The sequence below is a fragment of the Talpa occidentalis genome, unplaced genomic scaffold (assembly GCF_014898055.3).
Source record: "Talpa occidentalis isolate TD23 unplaced genomic scaffold, MPIMG_talOcc4v2.1 talOcc4.8, whole genome shotgun sequence".
In the NCBI taxonomy this organism is placed as follows: domain Eukaryota; kingdom Metazoa; phylum Chordata; class Mammalia; order Eulipotyphla; family Talpidae; genus Talpa; species Talpa occidentalis.
The window spans coordinates 79438086-79458303 of NW_023605194.1; the positions used below are offsets into that span (position 1 = coordinate 79438086).

Here is a 20218-nt window from a genome sequence, read left to right on the forward strand (position 1 = left end):
CTAGCAGGCTTGGAATCGAACCTGCGCTGCAGAGGCTGCGGACAGCTTCACAGGGCTGTGCTCAACCCACTGCACCACAGGGGAGGCCCCAGAATCCATTCTTAATCCCTACTTTGAGTTATGTGCAAAGTCTTTTTCCTCTGTGTAAATAAAGACTTCTTGCAGATATTCTACTTTGCATCTTTTTGTCAAAAGGGATGGTACAATGTGCTATCTTTTTGTGCCACGAAAAGACTTGCATTTTAAAACAGGAAGAAAAGGAAGACTTCCACCATCAAATTAAAAATTATCTGATATATATCAAGATAAGAAGATATGTTAAAATTTTCTGCCATTGATGTTTTCACTGCAAGTCACAGATGTCTAGAAAGGGAATATCAATAATGCTATATTAGTAACAATTAACAATGGGTGATAATTCTGTTTCAATTGAACATCTAGGCTACTCAAAAGCTTTTTTTACTATTATTAGAGTTTTGTACAGGATTCTGATAGGAGTTTGAGAACTTTGCCAAAGTAAACTTTAATCAGGGTATTACTGAGATCTGAGTGTTTGGATTTGCTTATGGTACAAATTTGTTCCAGTGCAAATGATTAATGTACATTATCTATGGTAGTGGCAGGTAATGATATAAAACATCTATTATATTTCATTTAATGTGTATTTTTTTTTCTGAAAGTTTAAGATTTTCTAAGATGACTTAGAACACATATGTATTCATATTATATTACTTATGCAAAATAATTTTAATGGGAAAAATGTAGCACACGGGAAAGAATCAGGATTGGCTAGGGAAGTGCTATTGTAGACTAAATCTTTGCTGGTGAAAATGTAAATACTTTGCTCAAATTGTGGCAAAGTCTTATCTTTCTCTTTGCGCTTTCAGAAGACTGAGTATTTCTACGCTAATATAAAGAATCATCTTTCTCATGAATTTATTCCTACTTAATTCCTTTCCATCTGAATTATCCTTCTTCCATAATTCACAGGTGGGTCTTGTTCAAGGGGAAGCATGCAGGAGCTATTCAATATACTGTTGGTACAAGATGAAAGCATGTTTCTTATGACGTCCATATAACAGTCACAGAAGTAAATGATAATCTCCACTCCCTCAGTTAGCAAGAAAGTGGCAACCTGTACCTAAGACAGGCTGAACCTGATGATAATAAACTACTCTTCACACTTTTGTTTCACGCTGCTGCTGCTAAGAGCTGAAATATATGTTCATAAAGAGCCATATTGGTATCCATGTCTGTTCATTCCAGTTGTACTAATTATTGTAATTATGTAATAAAATTAAATTTTACAAGCCAATTAAAGTAAGTGCCAGGGCCTCCCTGGTGGCGCGGCGGTTGAGCGCTGGGTTGGAAGCTGCCCGCAGCCTCTGCAGTGCTGGTTCAATACCCAGCTGCTCCCCGGCCACCGGAGGAGGGTTCTGCATAGTGCGCAGACCTCTCCTGCCGCCCGCCGCTCTCCTCAGCGCGTGTACTTGGTCCTTGTGCCTGTTCTGCTCCCCGTTCTGGCTCTGGTGAATTCTCTCACCCTCCTGCGCTTCTGACTGTACCCAGTGCTTGTATAAATAAATAAACAAACAAACAAACAAATAAATGAATGAATAAATGAATGAATGAATGAATGAATGAATGAATAAATATATCTTTAAAAAAAAAGATAAGTGCCAAAAAATAAGAAAGGTGTTCCTACGAAAAAGCTGTTCTTTTGGAAAGATATGCAGAAGATAGCATGCACATAATGTTGTGACATGAGTATGAACGATAATTCTAAATTATGAAAGGGAAATTATCCTCAAAAGATTTAGTTCTCAGGGGCCTCCCCAGTGGCACAGCAGTTGAGTGCTGAGTTGCAAAGCTGCCCGCAGCCTCTGCAGCGCTGGTTCGATTCCTAGCTGCTCCCCGACCACCAGGGGAGGGTCCTACATGGCACGCAGACCTCTCCTGCCGCCCGCTGCTCCCCTCAGCAGTGTACTTCGGTCCTTCTGCCTGTTCTGCTCCCTGCTCTGGCTCTGGTGAATTCTCTCACCTCCCATGCTTCTGACTGTACCCAGTGCTTGTATAAATAAATAAATAAAATCTTAAAAAAAAATTTAGTTCTCAGATGGTTTTATGATTATCTTTAAATAGGTACACATATTTAAAGAAATTGAACCTGGCGTTTATAGGTGAGGCAATAGAAGTATAGTTTATGAAAGCAATAATTTGTGTAACTCCAATCTGCAGATCTTTTCAGGGGAAGAAAACTTTGGCCATAAATCAAAAGATTAACTTTTCATTTCAAGTAAAAATTTTGGATACATTTAAATGATTCTCCACTGTGACCAATATTCTCATTTGTCTAATCAGTACTGGACTGAATTATCTAGCAAGATGTATAGGACTGGGCTATCTTTGGAAACACCCAATATAAGTACTAAGAAAAATGCATGTTGAGATGATTTTTAAATTGACCTCAAAGTCTGCAATTATAATTTCCCTTAAAATTGATTTAGTTGTCATACTAACATCTCCTAGAACTCCAGGATATAGCATTACTAGAGAGCAACTTAATATTCCCAAGAAACTTCTTCATTACTGCTACTCAGCTGAGGACTAGGAAAAGAAAATATTAGATCCTTAGCCTACCTACTGCATACAAAGCCTTCTAGAAAAGGTCAATTTGCCCCACACAGGTAACTGAATCACTACAAAAAAATAAAGATAAATATCTGAAACTAGAAATGAAGAACAAAGGGCATGTATAGAGAACAAAGAAAGAGTTTGTAACTTGAAAGAAAAATTTCGGTGAACACACCAGTATTTCTTGGGAGAAGAGGTTAGTTAATCTTCCAAAAATTATCTCACTCATTTTTATAAGCTGATTGAAGATGCCAGTAAAATGTCCTTATTTCATAAAGAAGAACAGAAGTTGACAGAAATGATAAGCTCTTAGCTTCGTCATATTGACAACTTGTTTTTCTGGATTCCACCTTAAGCTCTCTTGGGACACAGCAGTTGGCCTGATCAAGCCAGTTTGGAACCATCAGCTGTGTTTAGAAATCACTGTTGACACAACAACCTGAGTTATGTGGTGATTTCCAAAAGGTTAAATATTTCCTCCCTAGATTTTATAGAAGTTACCCGACTTGAAGCAGGCTGCCATGGCCAGCCAGTCTCAGGGGATTCACCAGCTCCTACAGGCTGAGAAAAGGGCTAAGGACAAATTAGAGGAAGCCAAGAAGAGTAAGTCTCTATTCTCTCTGACCTGTGAGGGGGTTGGTACAAAACGGATGAAGCAGGTGGGGTGGGATGAGCATGGACCTCAGGAGCAGGCAGACTCTTGGTTCTTCTGCATGCCTGTGGGAACTTTGTTCATTAAGACTTCCCTGTCAAATATTTCCCATTACTAGTGTGGGGAAGCTGTTCCCTTGAGAGTCATGGGCCAGTGAAAAGATTCTGGATATGAAAGTTATAGATTTAAGCCTTGCAACTTCCTTAATGTTGCCATGCCTCAGTTATGAAATGGTTGCAAGAGAGATAATTTCCCGACTGTACATACTTCCTAGTGAGTGTTCTGCTTCTGTAAAACAGGGATAATAACAATTAATAATTTATTCACATCCATCTCTTGACTGCTTTTCATTTCCAATATTTACAAATATTTTCATTTTTTTCTCAATTTCTAACATTCTTTTTTAGTCATGCACCTTTATATTTCTACATAAAATGTTCTCAATAAACTTCAACTCCCTTCCTGTTCTATTTGAGGTTCACAGCAACCATTTGAATTAGGTATTATTATTATTATTACTATTATTAGTATTATTCCCATTTTATGTATGTAAAAACAGAATCCATAATTTGTCCAGGGTCATATTAAAGAAAAAATAGAAGATACTGTGCCAGGCACCTTGTTCAGTGTTTATCTTTTTTACTCCTCACACCAACTCTGTTTGCAAAGGGAAAAAGTGATGCTTAGAGAAATTATTCATCTTACCCAAAGTCACACAGAGGACAAATGGTAAAAATGGGATTTGGATAAGTTCTCACTCAATTCAAAATTTTAACAACCTAGAATATACAAAATGTACATAAATTTATAATAAATAAATATTACAGATAAATATCTCAAACTCAGCTTCCCTGAGATAATACTCTATCCCATTTATATCACACTATAACTTAGCTCTAATAATTTTTGTTATTTACCTTCTTCCTAATTGTATGTCCTTCCTCTGTCATTATTTGCAAAGTCTAGCAAGACAGGGGCCATATCTTTAAAATACTCCTATGTACTTCTCTGGATGAATGCAGTGATAGGAATGGGTAGGTAGTGGCAGATGTTTATTTAAATGTATTGAGTCAGATGCAGGAATTGTACATCATAATATAAAAGAGGAAGCCAGGAGTGAGGCACTGCTCAGTTGACTGGAGTTTTAAACCACAAGTGAAATTATGTTCCTTTCTTAAGATAAATTGATTTCCTGAACACTCAGCAACGTGGGTACCAACAACTAAAAAACAAAGGGAGAAAACTTCATTTGAAGGGGCTAGAAAAAAAAAGGAACAAGGATAATGAAGGAAACATCAATTTATTTCTCTGCAACAAACCATACAATGATTTAAAACTGATTTTTGCAATCATTGAAAATGATTGTAAAATGCCATGAATATAGTCCGATTTTATAGAAAACAAAGCAGTGCCTAACCCACTGGTTGAAACAGTGTAGAAACTTCCTCACCTTTCATTCAAATTTCTTTAACCACATTTCAAACTTCCAAAACAGATGTGGCCATTATGTTACCTTGGCTTCCTTATTACAGAAACAACAAAAAGACAATATTAATCCCATATATAATCAATATTTTGGTACAACTCAAGTGATTTTCACAAACAATGTCCTCTTTCTCAAAGTCATTAGGAAAGAAAATACAATAAGTCATGCTAAGTGGAGCCCTAAGGATAATCTAGTGTCAGATTTCATAACAAAATAAAAGTCAAATTTGTTTTCATTTACTCTTATGAATAGGCTATCTTTAGACAATCTTTTCTCCAAAGTTAGTGTTAGAAAATACACATTGTATGATTTATATATAAGATGTTCATTTTATTTGCCAGTAACTTAAAGTATGTATGTATTTTTCTCCTTGGTATTTGTTCATAAATATTCAAGAATAGATTTGGAGAATGAGAACCAACAAGTCACAGTAGCGATCACATTGTAGTAGCTGTATGGTTATGGGGGGGGGGGGAGGGAAACTCACATGTTAATCATTGTAAAAAATATATTAACAAACTGGTAATATTTATGTATTATTTTGTAAAAATATTGATATAGCCTCAGATCCTAGTGAAGCTGACACATAATACAGTATGTAAAGTTAAGGGATACAAAAAAGAGGTTGTAGATCTGTATATCAGGAATTCTCCTGAAGTCTATTAAATTTGTGCAAATGAAATGTACATGTCTCATATATACAAGTGTCAAGACACCAGTTACTGAGCAATATAATGTTGGGGAAGGAGCCAGATTGTGAACAGGGTTGAAAAGCTGGTATGTGATGCAGCAGAATACAAAAACTTGTGTTGAAGACTTATGTTTCTTTATACAAGTTATTTAACCTCTTTGAACTTCAATCATCTTTTTAAAATAAATATATATACATAGATATGCATAGATAATATATATATATATATATATATATATGTTCGTACATACACACAAAACACCAAACTGTTTTAAAGGTGAGAATACTATACTTAAGATGGTAGAGGAGAATACAAACTAAATTATTATTTAATGTGTATATTATATATTTGTATATGATTATAAGTCTTAAAAATAGAAGACTAGAAGAGAAAAATCTATTTTTTTTTTTTTTACCACTGCCACAAGTTCTGGATTAAACTGTCCTATGAAGGGGGAGATCTGAAGTGCTACTAGGAAGGTGAATAGAAAAATTCAGATATTTTGCCTCTATTCACTAATTATAGATTAAATTATATTATTAGTTAAAAGATCCTCATTCAAATTTTAATGGATAAAATAGCCTTACTGAATTTAGATAGAATCACTGTAGGTTGACACTATTTTTAATGATCTTGTTCAATTTAATATCTTGTCCTTAAAAAATTGGTCATTAATCAAAATATAAAAGTGGGTATGTTGACTCAAGCCAAGTTACATTTTCACAACAAAACATCAGACCATCAGGGCTCCAGTTTGGGATATTGAACTGAATCTTTGATCAGATTGGACACTCTAGGTACTCTCATCAACAGTAGGGAGAAAAAACGTATTTCTCTGAAATAGATGATTAACTTTTGGTTAGGATCTTTCATGAGAGCAGTATTTTTTCATTTATACTCATAGCAAAGTTGGAAAACTATAGCTCTGCATTAACACTGTTTTTTGAAATGCTCAACTGCATGTAACTCAGTATCACTTAAAGAACCCATATTCCAGAACCATAGCCAAGTGTGCACTGTACCCACTCCCCCAATTAAAATTTGTCCAAATTGCCAGCTTTAGAAAATAGTGCATATGTTTAACCCAAAATTATAAGTTGCATTATGGAATATTGATCAAAGGATATAATAAGCAGGCCTCCCTGGTGGCGCAGCGGGTTGAGCACAGCACTGTGGGCTCTCTGCAGCCTCTTCAGTGCAGGTTTGATTCCCAGCCAGCCAGGGAGATTCCCACATGGCATGGCAGACCTCTCCTGTCGAGCCCACTGCTCCCGTCAGCAATGTATTTCAGTCGTCTGACTGTTCTGCTGCCTGCTCTGTCTCTGGTGAATCCTCTCACCCTCCTGTGTCTATGGCCTGTACACCAGCTCTTGTATAAAAATAAATCTTTTTTTAAAAAAAGGATATGATAAGCAATGTAAATGCTCAAATACATATATAGAAATTCTGAACAAATATATTAAAAATGTTTTTAAAAGCCATAAATAACGTTAATAAAAAGTGAGAACATACCCTCAAGTTTCCTACCAAGATAGTGTGGAGTGTTCACTTCCTGGAGTTGCTCTGCCAGGGAGCAAATCCCTTTTTTTTTCTATCAGTTGTGTGACTCCTATTTTAGTCTCCTATTAATTGTGTGACTTTGGGGAAGTCATCTTTAATTTTGTAGTGCCTCAGTTTCCTCAACTTCAAAATGGAGATTAATAGTATCAATCTCATAAAGTTGCTGTTATGATTAAGTTCATGTTTATGAAAGACTTCATGTATGGCAGACACTCTACAAATGCTCAGCTATGAGTATTTGCTCACTACTTGATAAGTACAATTCTGCTGAAGAGAACAGCAAAGTAGTAGAGTCCCACTGATCTCTTAATCATGGTTTTTTAGAGGTCCCTATGAATTATACTTTAGTGCAAATAAATACTTAAAATACTTCTACTTTCTACTTAGAGTACATGGGGAAACCAGAATGCAGATTAGTTTTTGTAGGTATATAGATACCAACCATCAATATTATTTTAATCAGCTAATTGCCTATTTGTTTTCAAATATATTTGAAACAAGCACCTTGATTTAATAAATTCTTCACTATGCGAGTGGATGTTTTGGTTCATGAAGACGACTTTTAATAAACTAATGAAAGAAAAGTTGTTATATTAGAATTTCATGACCCTGTCTTGGTGTTTTGTAGGCCTGTAAATACTTCCTTATTCTTTATAGTCCACAGGCTAATGGGGTATTTGTAAGTATATTGGGCTTTCATTTCTTTGAATAGGCAACATTAAAATAAAAACCACAGAACATTCTCATGAAGGCTGGTTATATTCAGCCCAAGATGTGAGGACATTTTTTAAAGAAGGAAAACACAAGTAAAGAAAAGCAATGGAAAACCCAGTTAATGGAAGTATGGAATGAAATAGATTTGCTGAGAAGAGGTCTCTAACAAATCCCAAACAAGAGGTTGCTTCTTTGTTTTCCTGACAGCTTACTACTTCTATTAATGTTTGCTGTAGGTGAGCAAAATAATAGCACTCTTTGAACCAGGTTGGTTTTTATCATAAACTAACAACCTCAAAACACCAAGAAGGGTCTATTTTTTCCTTCTTCATGGCAGAACAGAATAGAAATGATTATTAATAACATAAATCTCTAAACATTCTCAAGGTGTCCTTTGTTTTCATAGCAATTCAGGTCACCTCTGTTCTTCTGAAGCTCATTTTTTGGTCAGGTGGCATATTCATGTGGATACCTACTCATTCCACCAAACTCAGATGTCTGATTTTACCTTCAATGCTCAGCTGGTATTTCTATGTTTCTCCTTGAGCCTCTGTAATAGTTTCCTAGGACTGCTGCAACAAATTATCATAAACAGAGTGGTTTAAAACCACAGAAATGTATTATCATATGATTTCCGGAGGTAAGAAATTTAAAACACAATGTGTCCACTGGGCTGCTTCCTTCTGGAGGCACTGAGGGATAATCTGTTCCTGCCTCTCTATTGGCTTCTGGTGGTTGCCAGCAATGGGTGGCTTCTTTGCCTTGGACCTGCATCATTCTTATCTCTGCTGCTGTGATCACATGGCCTTCTTCCTTGTGTGTCTGTTCTGTGTCTCTAAGTCTTTGTATCAAAATCTTCCAGCCCTTATAAAGACCACACTCATCAATTTAGGGCCCATCTTAATCCATATGACATCATCTTAATTATATCTGCAAAGACACTATTTCCAAATAAGGTCACATTCACAAGTCTGAGGGGTTAGGATTTAAACCTATCTTTTCTTTAAAAAAAAAAATACTTTTTTTTTCCACTTAAGCAATTTTTTTTTTTTTAAGATTTATTTTTATTTATTTATACAAGCACTGGGTACAGTCAGAAGCACCGGAGGGTGAGAGAATTCACCAGAGCCAGAGCGGGGAGCAGAGTAGGCAGAATGACCGAAGCACACTGCTGAGGGGAGCAGCGGGCGGCAGGAGAGGTCTGCGCGCCATGTGGGACCCTCCTCCTGTGGCCGGGGAGCAGCGAACCGGCGCTTCAGAGGCTGCGGGCAGCTTCGCAACCCAGCGCTCAACCGCTGCGCCACCGGGGAGGCCCTAAACCTATCTTTTCTAAAGACACAGTTTAGCATTCAATATCTTGTAATTGTCAGATCCACTGGTTCTATTTTCTTCACCCTCCTTTGTGGGTGAAAACTTCTCAAAGAAATTGCCTGTATTCCCTATGTCTACATTTTTCATTCCATTTCTACTGAGCCCACGTCAGTCAGACTCCTTTCCCTACAGCTCCACCAAAGAACTTGGGTAAAGGCTAGAGGTGCGGGGAGTGGGGCGGGAGGGTGATGAGGTGGGGAGAGGAGAGGACAACTCACCAGAGACAGATGGGGGAGCAGTCCCGGTGGATTTACTGAAATATACTACTAAGGAGAGCAGCAGGCAAGACGAGAGGTCTGCTGTGCAAAATGTGGGTCAGATCCCTGGCCAGGGATTGAACTTAGACCACAGTGGTCATAGTGCTGAGACTTAACCCCTAGTCACCAGGGAGGCCCTGGACCTGTTTTCTTAATAATGATTAGAAATTCTTAAACATTCTTTGTCAAATAAAATTCATAAATTTTTTCCTATTTATTCTGAGTCTTTGCAGTAGATTATTAATCTGTTTTAAAGAAAAACTGACTCTGAACACCTAAATAACCTGCTTAGAACCACAAAGATTCTAAAATCCTTTTGTAGGGATGCCTAGTGTATGACACTGATTCCTTTCTGAGACTACAAATAAAATCTCATCTTCCCCATCAGAAAAAGTTATAGAACCTACAGAATGGAGTTCTCTGAGCCTTGGAAAACTCAGTTCACTTAGGTCTCCTGGTCAAGAAGCCAGGAAGAATCCATCTTTGAACACTGCCCTCTGTATTCTATGCAGAATTTGTTTTTTAATTGCCGAAAATAGATTTTTCAGGGCCTCCCCTGGTGGCGCAGCAGTTGAGTGCTGGGATGCGAGGCTGCCTGCAGCCTCTGCAACGCCGGTTCAATCCCCGGCCACCAGCGAGGGTCCCACATGGCACAGCAGACCTCTCCTGCCGCCCACTGCTCCCCTCAGCAGTGTACTTTGGTCCTTCTGCCTGCTCTGCTCCCTGCTCTGGCTCTAGTGAATTCTCTCACCCTCCCGTGCTTCTGACTGTACCCAGTGCTTGTATAAATAAATAAATAAATCTTTTAAAAAAATAGATTTTTTAAATCTTTTCCCCATAAACCCCTTGGATATCAATCTAAATAATATCTTTCTCTTTACTCCTGAACAAACATCCTATGGACTATGTCTCAATAATGGCTTGTTGAATATAGAATCTGCATAATAAGTCATATGTATAAAAAAGGGAATGACTTTATTGAAGTGTAGTCATTTACAAAAATATCTTAAAAAAGATATTCTTGCCTTTTTTCTGATCTCTCAAATGGACTGTTCATTCTTTTTGCTATCCTGACTATAAAGTCTATTTGCCTCACTGATTTCTCCTCACATGTCTTTCCTAACTAGCTCTGGTAGTCTTTGAGGTCCCACTCCACATGTCTGGGTCTAATTGTTTATATTTTTGACTTAATCTGCTAGTAGAAGACAAGGTATGACTATTGGGATGGAGGGGGAAACAGATTCTCTAGAATTTCCTTAGACATTTTCACAAGTGTGATTTTTGTCACAGAACAAACAGAATAGTGATTCACCGTCTAGTGTTTTCACAATTTATTTGTATATTCACAATTTATGTATTTTATAATTTTCCACTTGGAAGTCAGAAGAGCATATACACATTTTTGAAATACTCTGCTGATGTCCTCTGGAGGCAAAGACCATGTGATATTATTTCTTTATCCTCTATGTCTAGTCCTACGCACTAAATATAGTAGGTGTTCAATAAATATTGGATGAATGTTGAATGAATAGATGAAGACCATACTGTAAAGCAGTTGCTGTATTACTCTGCAGCAACTGCTTTAGCAGTATTTAAAACCATGATGCATGAGATAACCACATTTTCTAAAGCAAAAACAGAACATTCAGCCTGATAAGCCTGTATAAACTTGTAGGAAATTAAGGATCAAATATTTGCTAGTCATAATGAAAATCTTGACTGTCCTATATGGTCACCCCATGTTTGATATAGAAAGTATTGCAAAAAAAGAATGTTAACCCTTTTGGTTCAAAATACCTATGTTTTTTAAGCTCAAAAAGAGAGAAATAAAATTTTAAAATTCAGAAACTTTCACACACAGAGAAGCAAGCTAGAGGTTAATACCAGTGGATTTGATGCATGCATTTTGCTTCACCTCTAGCAAAACAGCAGGCTTTAGGCTCCAGTTTCTGCCACTGGATTAAATCAGGTGTAGCATATGCAGGCTCTCACACAGAGGCAGCTGCTGAGTCTATCCAGAAAATTGCTGTGCCAGCAGCGATTTCCCTGTGGCTCTCCTATTTAATTGAATGAGAACCAGCAGGTGACTGGTGCCATGACGGGAGAATCACAGACACACTCTGAGCCTGTCACTGTGTGATAGAGCTAATATACAGCCTCTTAGTGGAGTACTGGATTCTGCTCAGGGCTAGGGCATACAGAGCTTTTTCTATTATTATTATTTTTTTTTTATGTGCTAGAGTCATGACTTTGAAAGCAATCTTGTTACATACTATGTAATTAGGGTGGAAAGTAATGCTGTTCTATGTGATTTACTTTATAAAATAATTATGTGTCCTATAACCCACTAGTACTAAAAAAAAAAGTTGATAGATCTTAAACATGTTTTTGTTCTAATGTTAAAGACAAGCAGTGATAAGAAATTGGAGTATTTTTTCCCTACCAATGTATCAATTTGTTCTGTGAATAGTATGTACTTGGTTGCCACAAATGGTTATAACTTTAGAGAATGAAGCAATCAGTATATACAAAATAGTAATGAGCATTAATTAAGTCAGAAAATGGTAAGCATTGCTGTTAATGTTCCATGAAGATGCGAGCATCAGGAGGGTGTTAATTTTCACCAGACCTTGGATTTTAAAGGAGCAAAGACAGAACTAATTATCTACTCTGAATGAGATTTTTTCAGTTACTTTCAAGGGTAATAGGCATTAAGAGAGATATATTTCAGTTTGTTAGTCAGTGACTCTGTCTTGATTCCATATTGAAATATAGAGAAGCTAGCTAAGCAACTCAGACTTAGCAGGAGAGAAATTTAGATATCATCTTCATGCAAATGCTATGAAGGTATTTAATAAAAACATAGATGCCAGAGACATAAAAGCCATGTTAAGATTTGCTTACTTAATGAGAGCACACTTTAGCTCAAAATCTGCACAATATAAACAACCATTGCAAAAAATTATCATCACAAGTTTGACATGTCAGAGAAAAGAAACTCAAATGGGCAAGACAATGAAGGCATTCAACTAAAATTGAAAGACAATAGATTTAGAGAAAAAGAAAATTTAATATGGCTAAGTGTTTCTAAAGTTTAATTATTGCCAAGTTTGAGTTCCTAACTACCCCCAACCCAAGGTGATGGGTTGTGGAGGCATAGCAGCAATTATTGTTAGTCTATAACCCCCCAAACTTACTCTGGTTGTCAAAAATGTCATGTGCTTAGCTAATGATCCCCACAACATTGTACTTGTCTAAAACTTTCATCTACATTGCTGTCTGCTGGCTTAAGGCTTACACCTTTGCTCTTAATAAAAGAAAAGAGAGCTACTTAACTAAATCTCCTAACCATTAAAAACAATTGGTTTTACAACCACTTTCAAGTCCCCCTCAGAGAAAGCTGCTACAAAAAAATATCTACTTTGATGTGCTGTGGGGCTTAATCAGACATTCTAGAGTCAACAAATGGTAAGAAAAAAATCCCAATAAAATACTTTAAAAAATTGTAGGTCAGTTTGATAGAGTCTGAGTTGCATGTTTGTAGCGCCTTTGGAGATCTGCCAGTGTTAAATAGGATCCAGTTGGTGTGGACTGAAGGATTCCTGGCAGCAAATCAGGACAGAAAATTTGACCAAATAATGTCTTTGCGAGGAAGTGACAGCTAAAATCTGTTCTTTGGCTGTTACTGCTGTGCATAAATAGACAGATATTTTATTTAAACATGGAAGTGTGAAATAAAGTTGCCATTTCCATGTCCGAAGGAATCTAATTGAAAAAAAAATAAGGAATTTTAGAGTACTGTTTTTTTTTTTAATGAAGCTTGCCACTCCAGAAAAAAAGATTGAGAAAATATTGTAGTCCTCACCTATGTTTTTTAAAATCAAATCTGAAATTCCATATATATTAAAAAGAACTATCCCTGCTATACTACTGTTAATTTTTAGGAAAAGTGAAACGATTGAAGCAAGCAAAGGAAGAAGCAATGGCAGAAATCGACCAATACAGAATGCAGAAAGATAAGGAGTTTCGACTGAAACAATCTAAGGTAAATCAGAAAGTCAGGATATAACTATGCTTTTCATGCAGCATAAATTATAAAATGTTAATATTCAGAGGGTACAGTTGGGGGGGGCTGGTAATACTAGATTGAACAGCTACAATTCAACCAAGGCTAAATATCAAATGAAACCTTGAATATATAGAATCACTGATTTGACATCTTCAATTTCAATACTTTTTGTTTTGTCATACAAAATACCCATCAACAGTTATTATCTAATATATTGTTATAAACTACTTAGTGAAGGAATTTAATGGTTATCAGATGGAGGGGAGAGGGAGAAGAGGCTGGGAGAAAGTAGAGGGGTATGAGGAGTGGATGAGTTGAACATGTGCACATGTGGAGGAGCAAAAATGTAACCCAAACTTGAAAATAAAAAAAAATTAAAAATCATGTCCTCAACTATAGAAATTGAAGGGATCAGTTGAAGTTCCTTCAAAAGATTGTTGACTAACACATTCCAGCAAGAAAAAAATTTCAAGACATTTTTTTTCTATTAATGTTTACTAAGGCAATCAGTAAAAAGTGTTGCACACTGTTATAGAATGAGTGCATCAGGCCAGATTTCTTTGTGAAATCAAGAATTTCCCATTGACCAAAGTAGATATTGCTATATATTGCTGAAAAATTTGGTATTTCCTTATAAGCTGTTCTTCAACTCTCTGGTGTCATTCAATAAATCTTTCAGAAAAATATAAAGAAGTGTTTTTGCCCACACTAGCATTTTAAAATATCTGCAGCTTATAGAAAAAATAAATACATGAAATTTTCAAACTGATATTCTCCTTTCCATTTTACAACATGAACCTGAAGAAATGATTAAATTCCATGTGTCATAAGTAAAGTTTATATGGTATTTTCTTTTTGCCTCAGTAAAAATATAGAGCTCTGTGCAAAAGCCTGATATTGCAAAATAAGGTACAAGCAGTTTAGAAATTTCTGTTTACAGCTTTTAGTGGGAGTAGCTGCAGAGCTGATACAGGATCAGGTAAATTGGACCCCATGGTAGGAAAATCTTTTCCACGGAGTAGGAGGATTTTTAAAATAAAATAAGTAATGCCTATAATAAAGTCAGCCACTCAGTAAAAACAAATTCTTCTTATCAATATTTGGAAAAAGGTATTATAAAATCCTAAATCCATACATATAATACAGGCTTCCATGACTGGATGCCAGCTATGTCCCCAGTCTGTCAGCTCTGAAAATTTCACGCATTTACTTTTCCTATTAACTGCAGATATTTTTAAAATAGTGCAGGAGGAAGCATTTCTATGTTTTTATAAAAGATTTATTAAATGAAGCCAGTGAATTGAAAAGGATATCATAACAAAATATCAGACTTTATAGCAATATACATTAATATGCATTGATAAGTACTTTGGTTTTTGTAGTAATGTCTATTTTCTTTGTTACTTCTTATTCTAGTTTAGCCACATTAGTTTCCCTGTTTTTTGCTAAAACAGACTGAACATGTCACTACCACAGGATCCTTGCATATGCTATAGCTGCCTTTTATTTTTATATCTGCCACTCAATTGCTATTCCACAGTTCCTCTATTATCTAAAATTTTGTCTTTCCCATTTATAAAAAGTAATTTTTTTTCAAATTTATTTATTTATTTTAATTTAAATTTTATTTTTATATTCCCCATACAATTACAACCCCCTTATTTTTACCCCAAGCCCTCCTTTCCCCACCCCCCACCCCCCATAGAGTGTCTCTTGTTCATAGTTATTTGTTGATTTTGATATTTTCTTTCTTATAGTTATTCTTTTTCCTGGTCCCTTATTTAAGTTTTCTAGAATCCTGTTATGAGTGAGACCAAAAAAAATAATTTCCCATTATATCATACAGTTATCACTACTTGATATTTAATACAATTACATATTTTTACTTATTCCTTGTTTTTCCATATGCACCAAATGGTAGGTTCTTTTTCATTTTGGTCTGCATTATTTTACTCTACACTGGAATAATGTCTGCTCCATAGTAAGTATAGAATACATATTCATTGAAAGAATGAATAATTAAGGGCCTCCCCGGTGGCGCAGCGGTTGAGGGCTGGGTTGCGAAGCTGCCCCCAGCCTCTGCGGCGCGGCGGTTAGATCCCCAGCTGGATCCCCGGCTGCTCTCTGGCCACAGGAGGAGGGTCCCACATGGCTCACAGACCTCTCCTGCCGCCCGCTGCTCCCCTCAGCAGTGTACTTCGGTCCTTCTGCCTGTTCTGCTCTCTGCTCTGGCTCTGGTGAATTCTCTTACCCTCCCGCACAAAAAAGCACTTCTGACTGTACCCAGTGCATGTATAAACAAACAAACAAACAAATAAATACATAAATAATACATACCTCTTAAAAAAAGAATGAATGATTAAGCATTTCTTCTGTGCCTTTATTTTTACCACTGAGTCCAATCATAATTATGACATATTAGGACCTGAGAAAATCATTCTTAACACCAATTAGCTTTTATTATCCTATGTAGGATATTTTGGATATATTTTTTACTATTTTTTAAGTATTAACAAAATGATCAAAATTTTAGGAAATGGTTGAGTTAAATTGAAACATTGTTTCTCCAGAAGAATTCATAAGATGTAAATCATGTTCAGGATATTTCTTCTCTGCTTTGGAGAATAATTAAAACTCTTCATCATTCGCATAATTAGGGCTCTGAGCCAATTTTACAGCTAGTTGATTTAAAGCTCACATGGAAAGGTCAACATCTTTAGGTCTCCACTACTTCAAGAATATTGTATAACCATTAGCCAGATCTTCTTTCCTTGGCATGACCTCCATGTCTCAGACATATTACTATTCCAGTTAAATCTCATCATCATTAACCCAGGACAAGTAGGAGATCTAGAAGAAAACCAAGAAGTCATTTTTCTGCCTGCTGTGGGAGTTACACCACAGTGTTACTTTTTGTTGCTTTTTAGTTCTTATTAATGTATGTGTTTTTTCAAATCTGCTGATTTATCAATAGAAGCAGGTATCCCGATGAGGGTAGTATAGCAACAAATAATGTTTTAGCAAATATTTGCTTATCCCTTGATGATCATCATTACCCTAAATAATATCTTCTACTGAAGAAACTACTATATCATTGGAAAGAAATCTGGACTGCAGTGGGAGAATTAAATCTATTGCTTATGCAAGTAAGTTAGATAGTCAATGAATCTAAACCAAAGACTTGAAAATGGTTGCCTTGGACATAATGAAGATTTTTATATCTTTGATCTTTCTGCCTGAATTCCTATTTATGAAAGCACCTTGTTATCTTACAGATTCACAAATTGAGGATGTAAAACTGTGCTTTGCTTATGACACAGTGGGACCTAAAAAAACCTTTACTTTCCTTTAAACTGTAACATTTGATCATCCTATAAAAATGTATTGAACAGTGACAGATTTCATCATCATACCATTATAATCTAGAGCTACACACATTAGTGATAACATTGAAATTTTGTAAGGTAACATGGAGTAGTCCCAATATGGCAGTCCTTGATCACATGCATCGTTGTTTTGCTCAGAATTATCAACTTCTAATTTATATAGTGTCCCAAACATTCAGGAAGCAAGCCACTGCCAACAAGAGCAACACAACTCAAGTAATAAGCTTTTAATACTGGAGATCTCATCATTCCATTGAGTTCAACAAATATGTTGCCAACATACCATGACCAGCTGATGTTTAAAGCACTTACAATACATCAGCAAAACAAGATAACACTCATCTCTGCTTTTGCAGAACTTTCATTCATTTAGCTCCTACCTGACTCTCCCTGCAGATATAAAGGCCATTTAAAATAGTGTAAGATTAGTCAGCATAGTACTGTCTAGGAAGTGCTGTAGAAACTCAATTACTGCACATTGGGCAAATTCAGAAATAGTACATTTAATTATTCCAGATGAAATATAGGATAATGGGCTGTTTACAATGGTATTCCAATGTTTCTGAAAGTGCAAGAGGGTTTAGAAAAATTAAAAAGTATAAGGAACAGAGAAAAAATCATATTAATAATCAATAATGCTAAGTAGCATCTTTATTATAAATATCTTCAGAAAATTATGTTGTCTTAACAGAGCACATTAGGAGCTCAGCTAATAGGAAAAGCTGTCATCTGTTGCCCTATACCTGCCTTGTTACATATGGTGGCCACTTCACATGTGGCTACTGAGTACTTGAAAAGTAGCTAATCCAAGTTAAGATATTCCATAAGTGCAAAATACAGACTAAATTATAAAGACTTAGTATGAAAAACAATAATACAATAATAGTATGTTCACTGTACATCAAAATTATAGTATTATGGATAGTTTGAGTTAAAGAAACTATATGATTAAAATTAATTTTACCTATTTTTACTCTTTTTATTAAAGATTTATTTTATTTATTTATACAAGCACTGGGTACAGTCAGAAGTGCGGGAGGTTAAGAGAATTCACCCGAGCCAGAGCAGAGAGCAGAACAGGCAGACTGACAAAGTACACTGCTGAGGGGACCAGCGGGAGCGGCAGGAGAGGTCTGCGTGCCATGTGGGACCCTAGCCCGGCAACCGGGGATCGAGCTGGCGCTGCAGAGGCTGCGGGCAGCTTCACAACCCAGCGCTCAACCGCTGCACCACCAGGAAGGCCCCTATTTTTACTCTTTCAATGTGACTCTGGATAGTTTTAAATTACTTATATGACTTGCTTTGTGCTTCACATTACATGTCTATTAGACAGCAGTGCTCTGTGTACTTGGTATTCATGAATCTGGTTGACATTTTCCAAATGGATGATGCTATCCCCATTTAAAAAAATCAAAAAGCTAAGGTAAGATGAACTCTTCCAAAATCCTACAGGATATTGGTATTAATGCAGCCTAATAATAACTATTTTTAACAATACTCCAAAGAAAAAATAGATAATAGTTTTATAAAAGTTTGCCTTCTAAATATTTCACCATTCAAGATACTGGATTTAAATTTATTTTTCAATTTGGTAGAATTTGACTTAAGATATTAGATTTAGAGTGAAAAAAATTGATTTTGGAACAACTCTTGTGGTAAGTAGTTTCCTTCTATTTTTAGACTTAGCAAAGTAAATTTAGTCCATAGGTCTTTCCTTTTTACATGCTCATTTATCAGAATAGTATTTTATGAAGTTATTTGATGCCTTAAAAGATATATCTCTTCAAAACAATTATCTTTTTGGGAAGCCCCTGCTGCCTGGACTGTAAACAGAAAAAAACTTGAACCTGATACAGCCTCAACCACATTTAATTTCAAGTTTAAAACTCAGAAAAACTATGCAGAATGGTTTAACAACCCTAAAGTAGAATTCAATCATTAGTGGAGTTTCTTGGATTAAATAAAATGCATATCTTCCCTAAGTACTCAGTAACAAGATAAGGAAACAAAACATGCTTAACAATGGCCTGCTTCAGAAATGCTGTGTACAAAGGACATGGATTAGGAGTTGCTTGCTTTACCAAAGAATCATTTCACAAAGGCTTTCACTGCAGAATCCCTTTACACTGAGTACTCTCTTGGTGGAATCTATTTTGCTAAATCATTCCTTGATAGAAGAGATAAAAGGAAACTCTGGGAATCACTGCCAAAGTAATCAGAAAGATGTATTAAACTGTGTCTAAAACTTAATGTAACTAAATGAATAAGCAGGCTTCAATCTGTAATACATTTAATTTACACAAAAAAATCTTAATGCTTACCTATCATCCAAAATCTGTGTCTACAATATGAAAGTATTTTATGGGCAATATTGTGGCTCCATCTTCTGAAGCACAAGACTTAACCAATGCAGATAATGCATTTTAAAAATTGACAAAGCAGTTATTTGCTTTTTAAAAGCTAGCCACAATCATTTAATGCTATCTTTTGATTTTATTTTTCAGACTTTTCATTCATAAAGTAAGCAATAGGAAAGACTGAGTGGAAACTATTATAAAAACATGACAATGTGATGAAAAATTTCTGACATTGTATATAGTGATTGTGAACTTGCACTGAATTTGTACCATGAGCTGATCAACCTAGATGTGGAAGTAACATCCCATGCCAGCTTTAGTTTTTAGAAAAGTTTTTCCCCTCTCCGCACTCATGCTAATAGTTTTCTTATCCACCATCTAAGAAAATTCTAGAAAAATGAAATATAGTATACAGAATACAAAACAGTCATTGATAAAGAGACCATGACAAATTTAACTTCCACAACAATTACATTTTAATGTGATCTGTAAGTGAATCTGTTTTATTTTGGTAGATAATGGGTTCTCAGAGTAACCTCTCAGAAGAAATAGAAGAACAAACCCTAGGGAAGATAAAAGAACTGAATGGAAGCTACAACAAGTACATGGAAAGTGTGATGAAACAGCTTTTGAATGTTGTCTGTGATGTGAAACCAGAAATCCATGTGAACTACAGAGCTACCAACTAAATGTGCAACCTGCTATTCAATAAATGGTGTATGCATGTCACCTGATTGATTATGGCTTCATGTTTATATTCAGAAGTTTGAAATGTCCATTTAAAATGTACTACATGTCTACAGACTTCAATGCGACATAATTTATACATGGGCACTGATTTTAAAAACAAGTAATCAAAAAATTATTTCTTTCCTGATCTTAGGCATGACTGTATTATTTAACTTGGAGCAAGTCAAGAAAGCACAGTAATAATTTTTCAGACTTGACAGAAAAACAAAAACCCAATCATATTTTATTGGGTATGAATTTTACTCATTTCTTCTCCTTTCATAATTTAGAAAATGTGTTCTTAGTTGCAA

The 20218-nt window shown here is 35.8% G+C and overlaps 1 protein-coding gene across 1 annotated transcript; it reads left to right on the plus strand.

The window, feature by feature from the left end:
- The first annotated feature begins 3145 nt into the window (after positions 1 to 3145).
- ATP6V1G3 (ATPase H+ transporting V1 subunit G3) lies at positions 3146 to 19911 on the plus strand. Its single transcript, XM_037497529.1, has 3 exons — positions 3146 to 3237; positions 13311 to 13411; positions 19694 to 19911. Exons 1-3 carry the CDS (start codon positions 3156 to 3158, stop codon positions 19865 to 19867), a joined length of 357 nt encoding a protein of 118 aa, XP_037353426.1. The 5' UTR covers positions 3146 to 3155; the 3' UTR covers positions 19868 to 19911.
- Positions 19912 to 20218: the final 307 nt, after the last annotated feature.

Bases quoted from the DNA above. Each gene is read 5' to 3' on its own strand.
- ATP6V1G3 (XM_037497529.1), top strand. From the start codon at position 3,156: ATGGCCAGCCAGTCTCAGGGGATTCACCAGCTCCTACAGGCTGAGAAA. The intron at 3,238-13,310 runs GTAAGTCTCTAT...GTTAATTTTTAG, and splicing joins ATTAGAGGAAGCCAAGAAGA to GAAAAGTGAAACGATTGAAG. The intron at 13,412-19,693 runs GTAAATCAGAAA...TTATTTTGGTAG, and splicing joins TTCGACTGAAACAATCTAAG to ATAATGGGTTCTCAGAGTAA.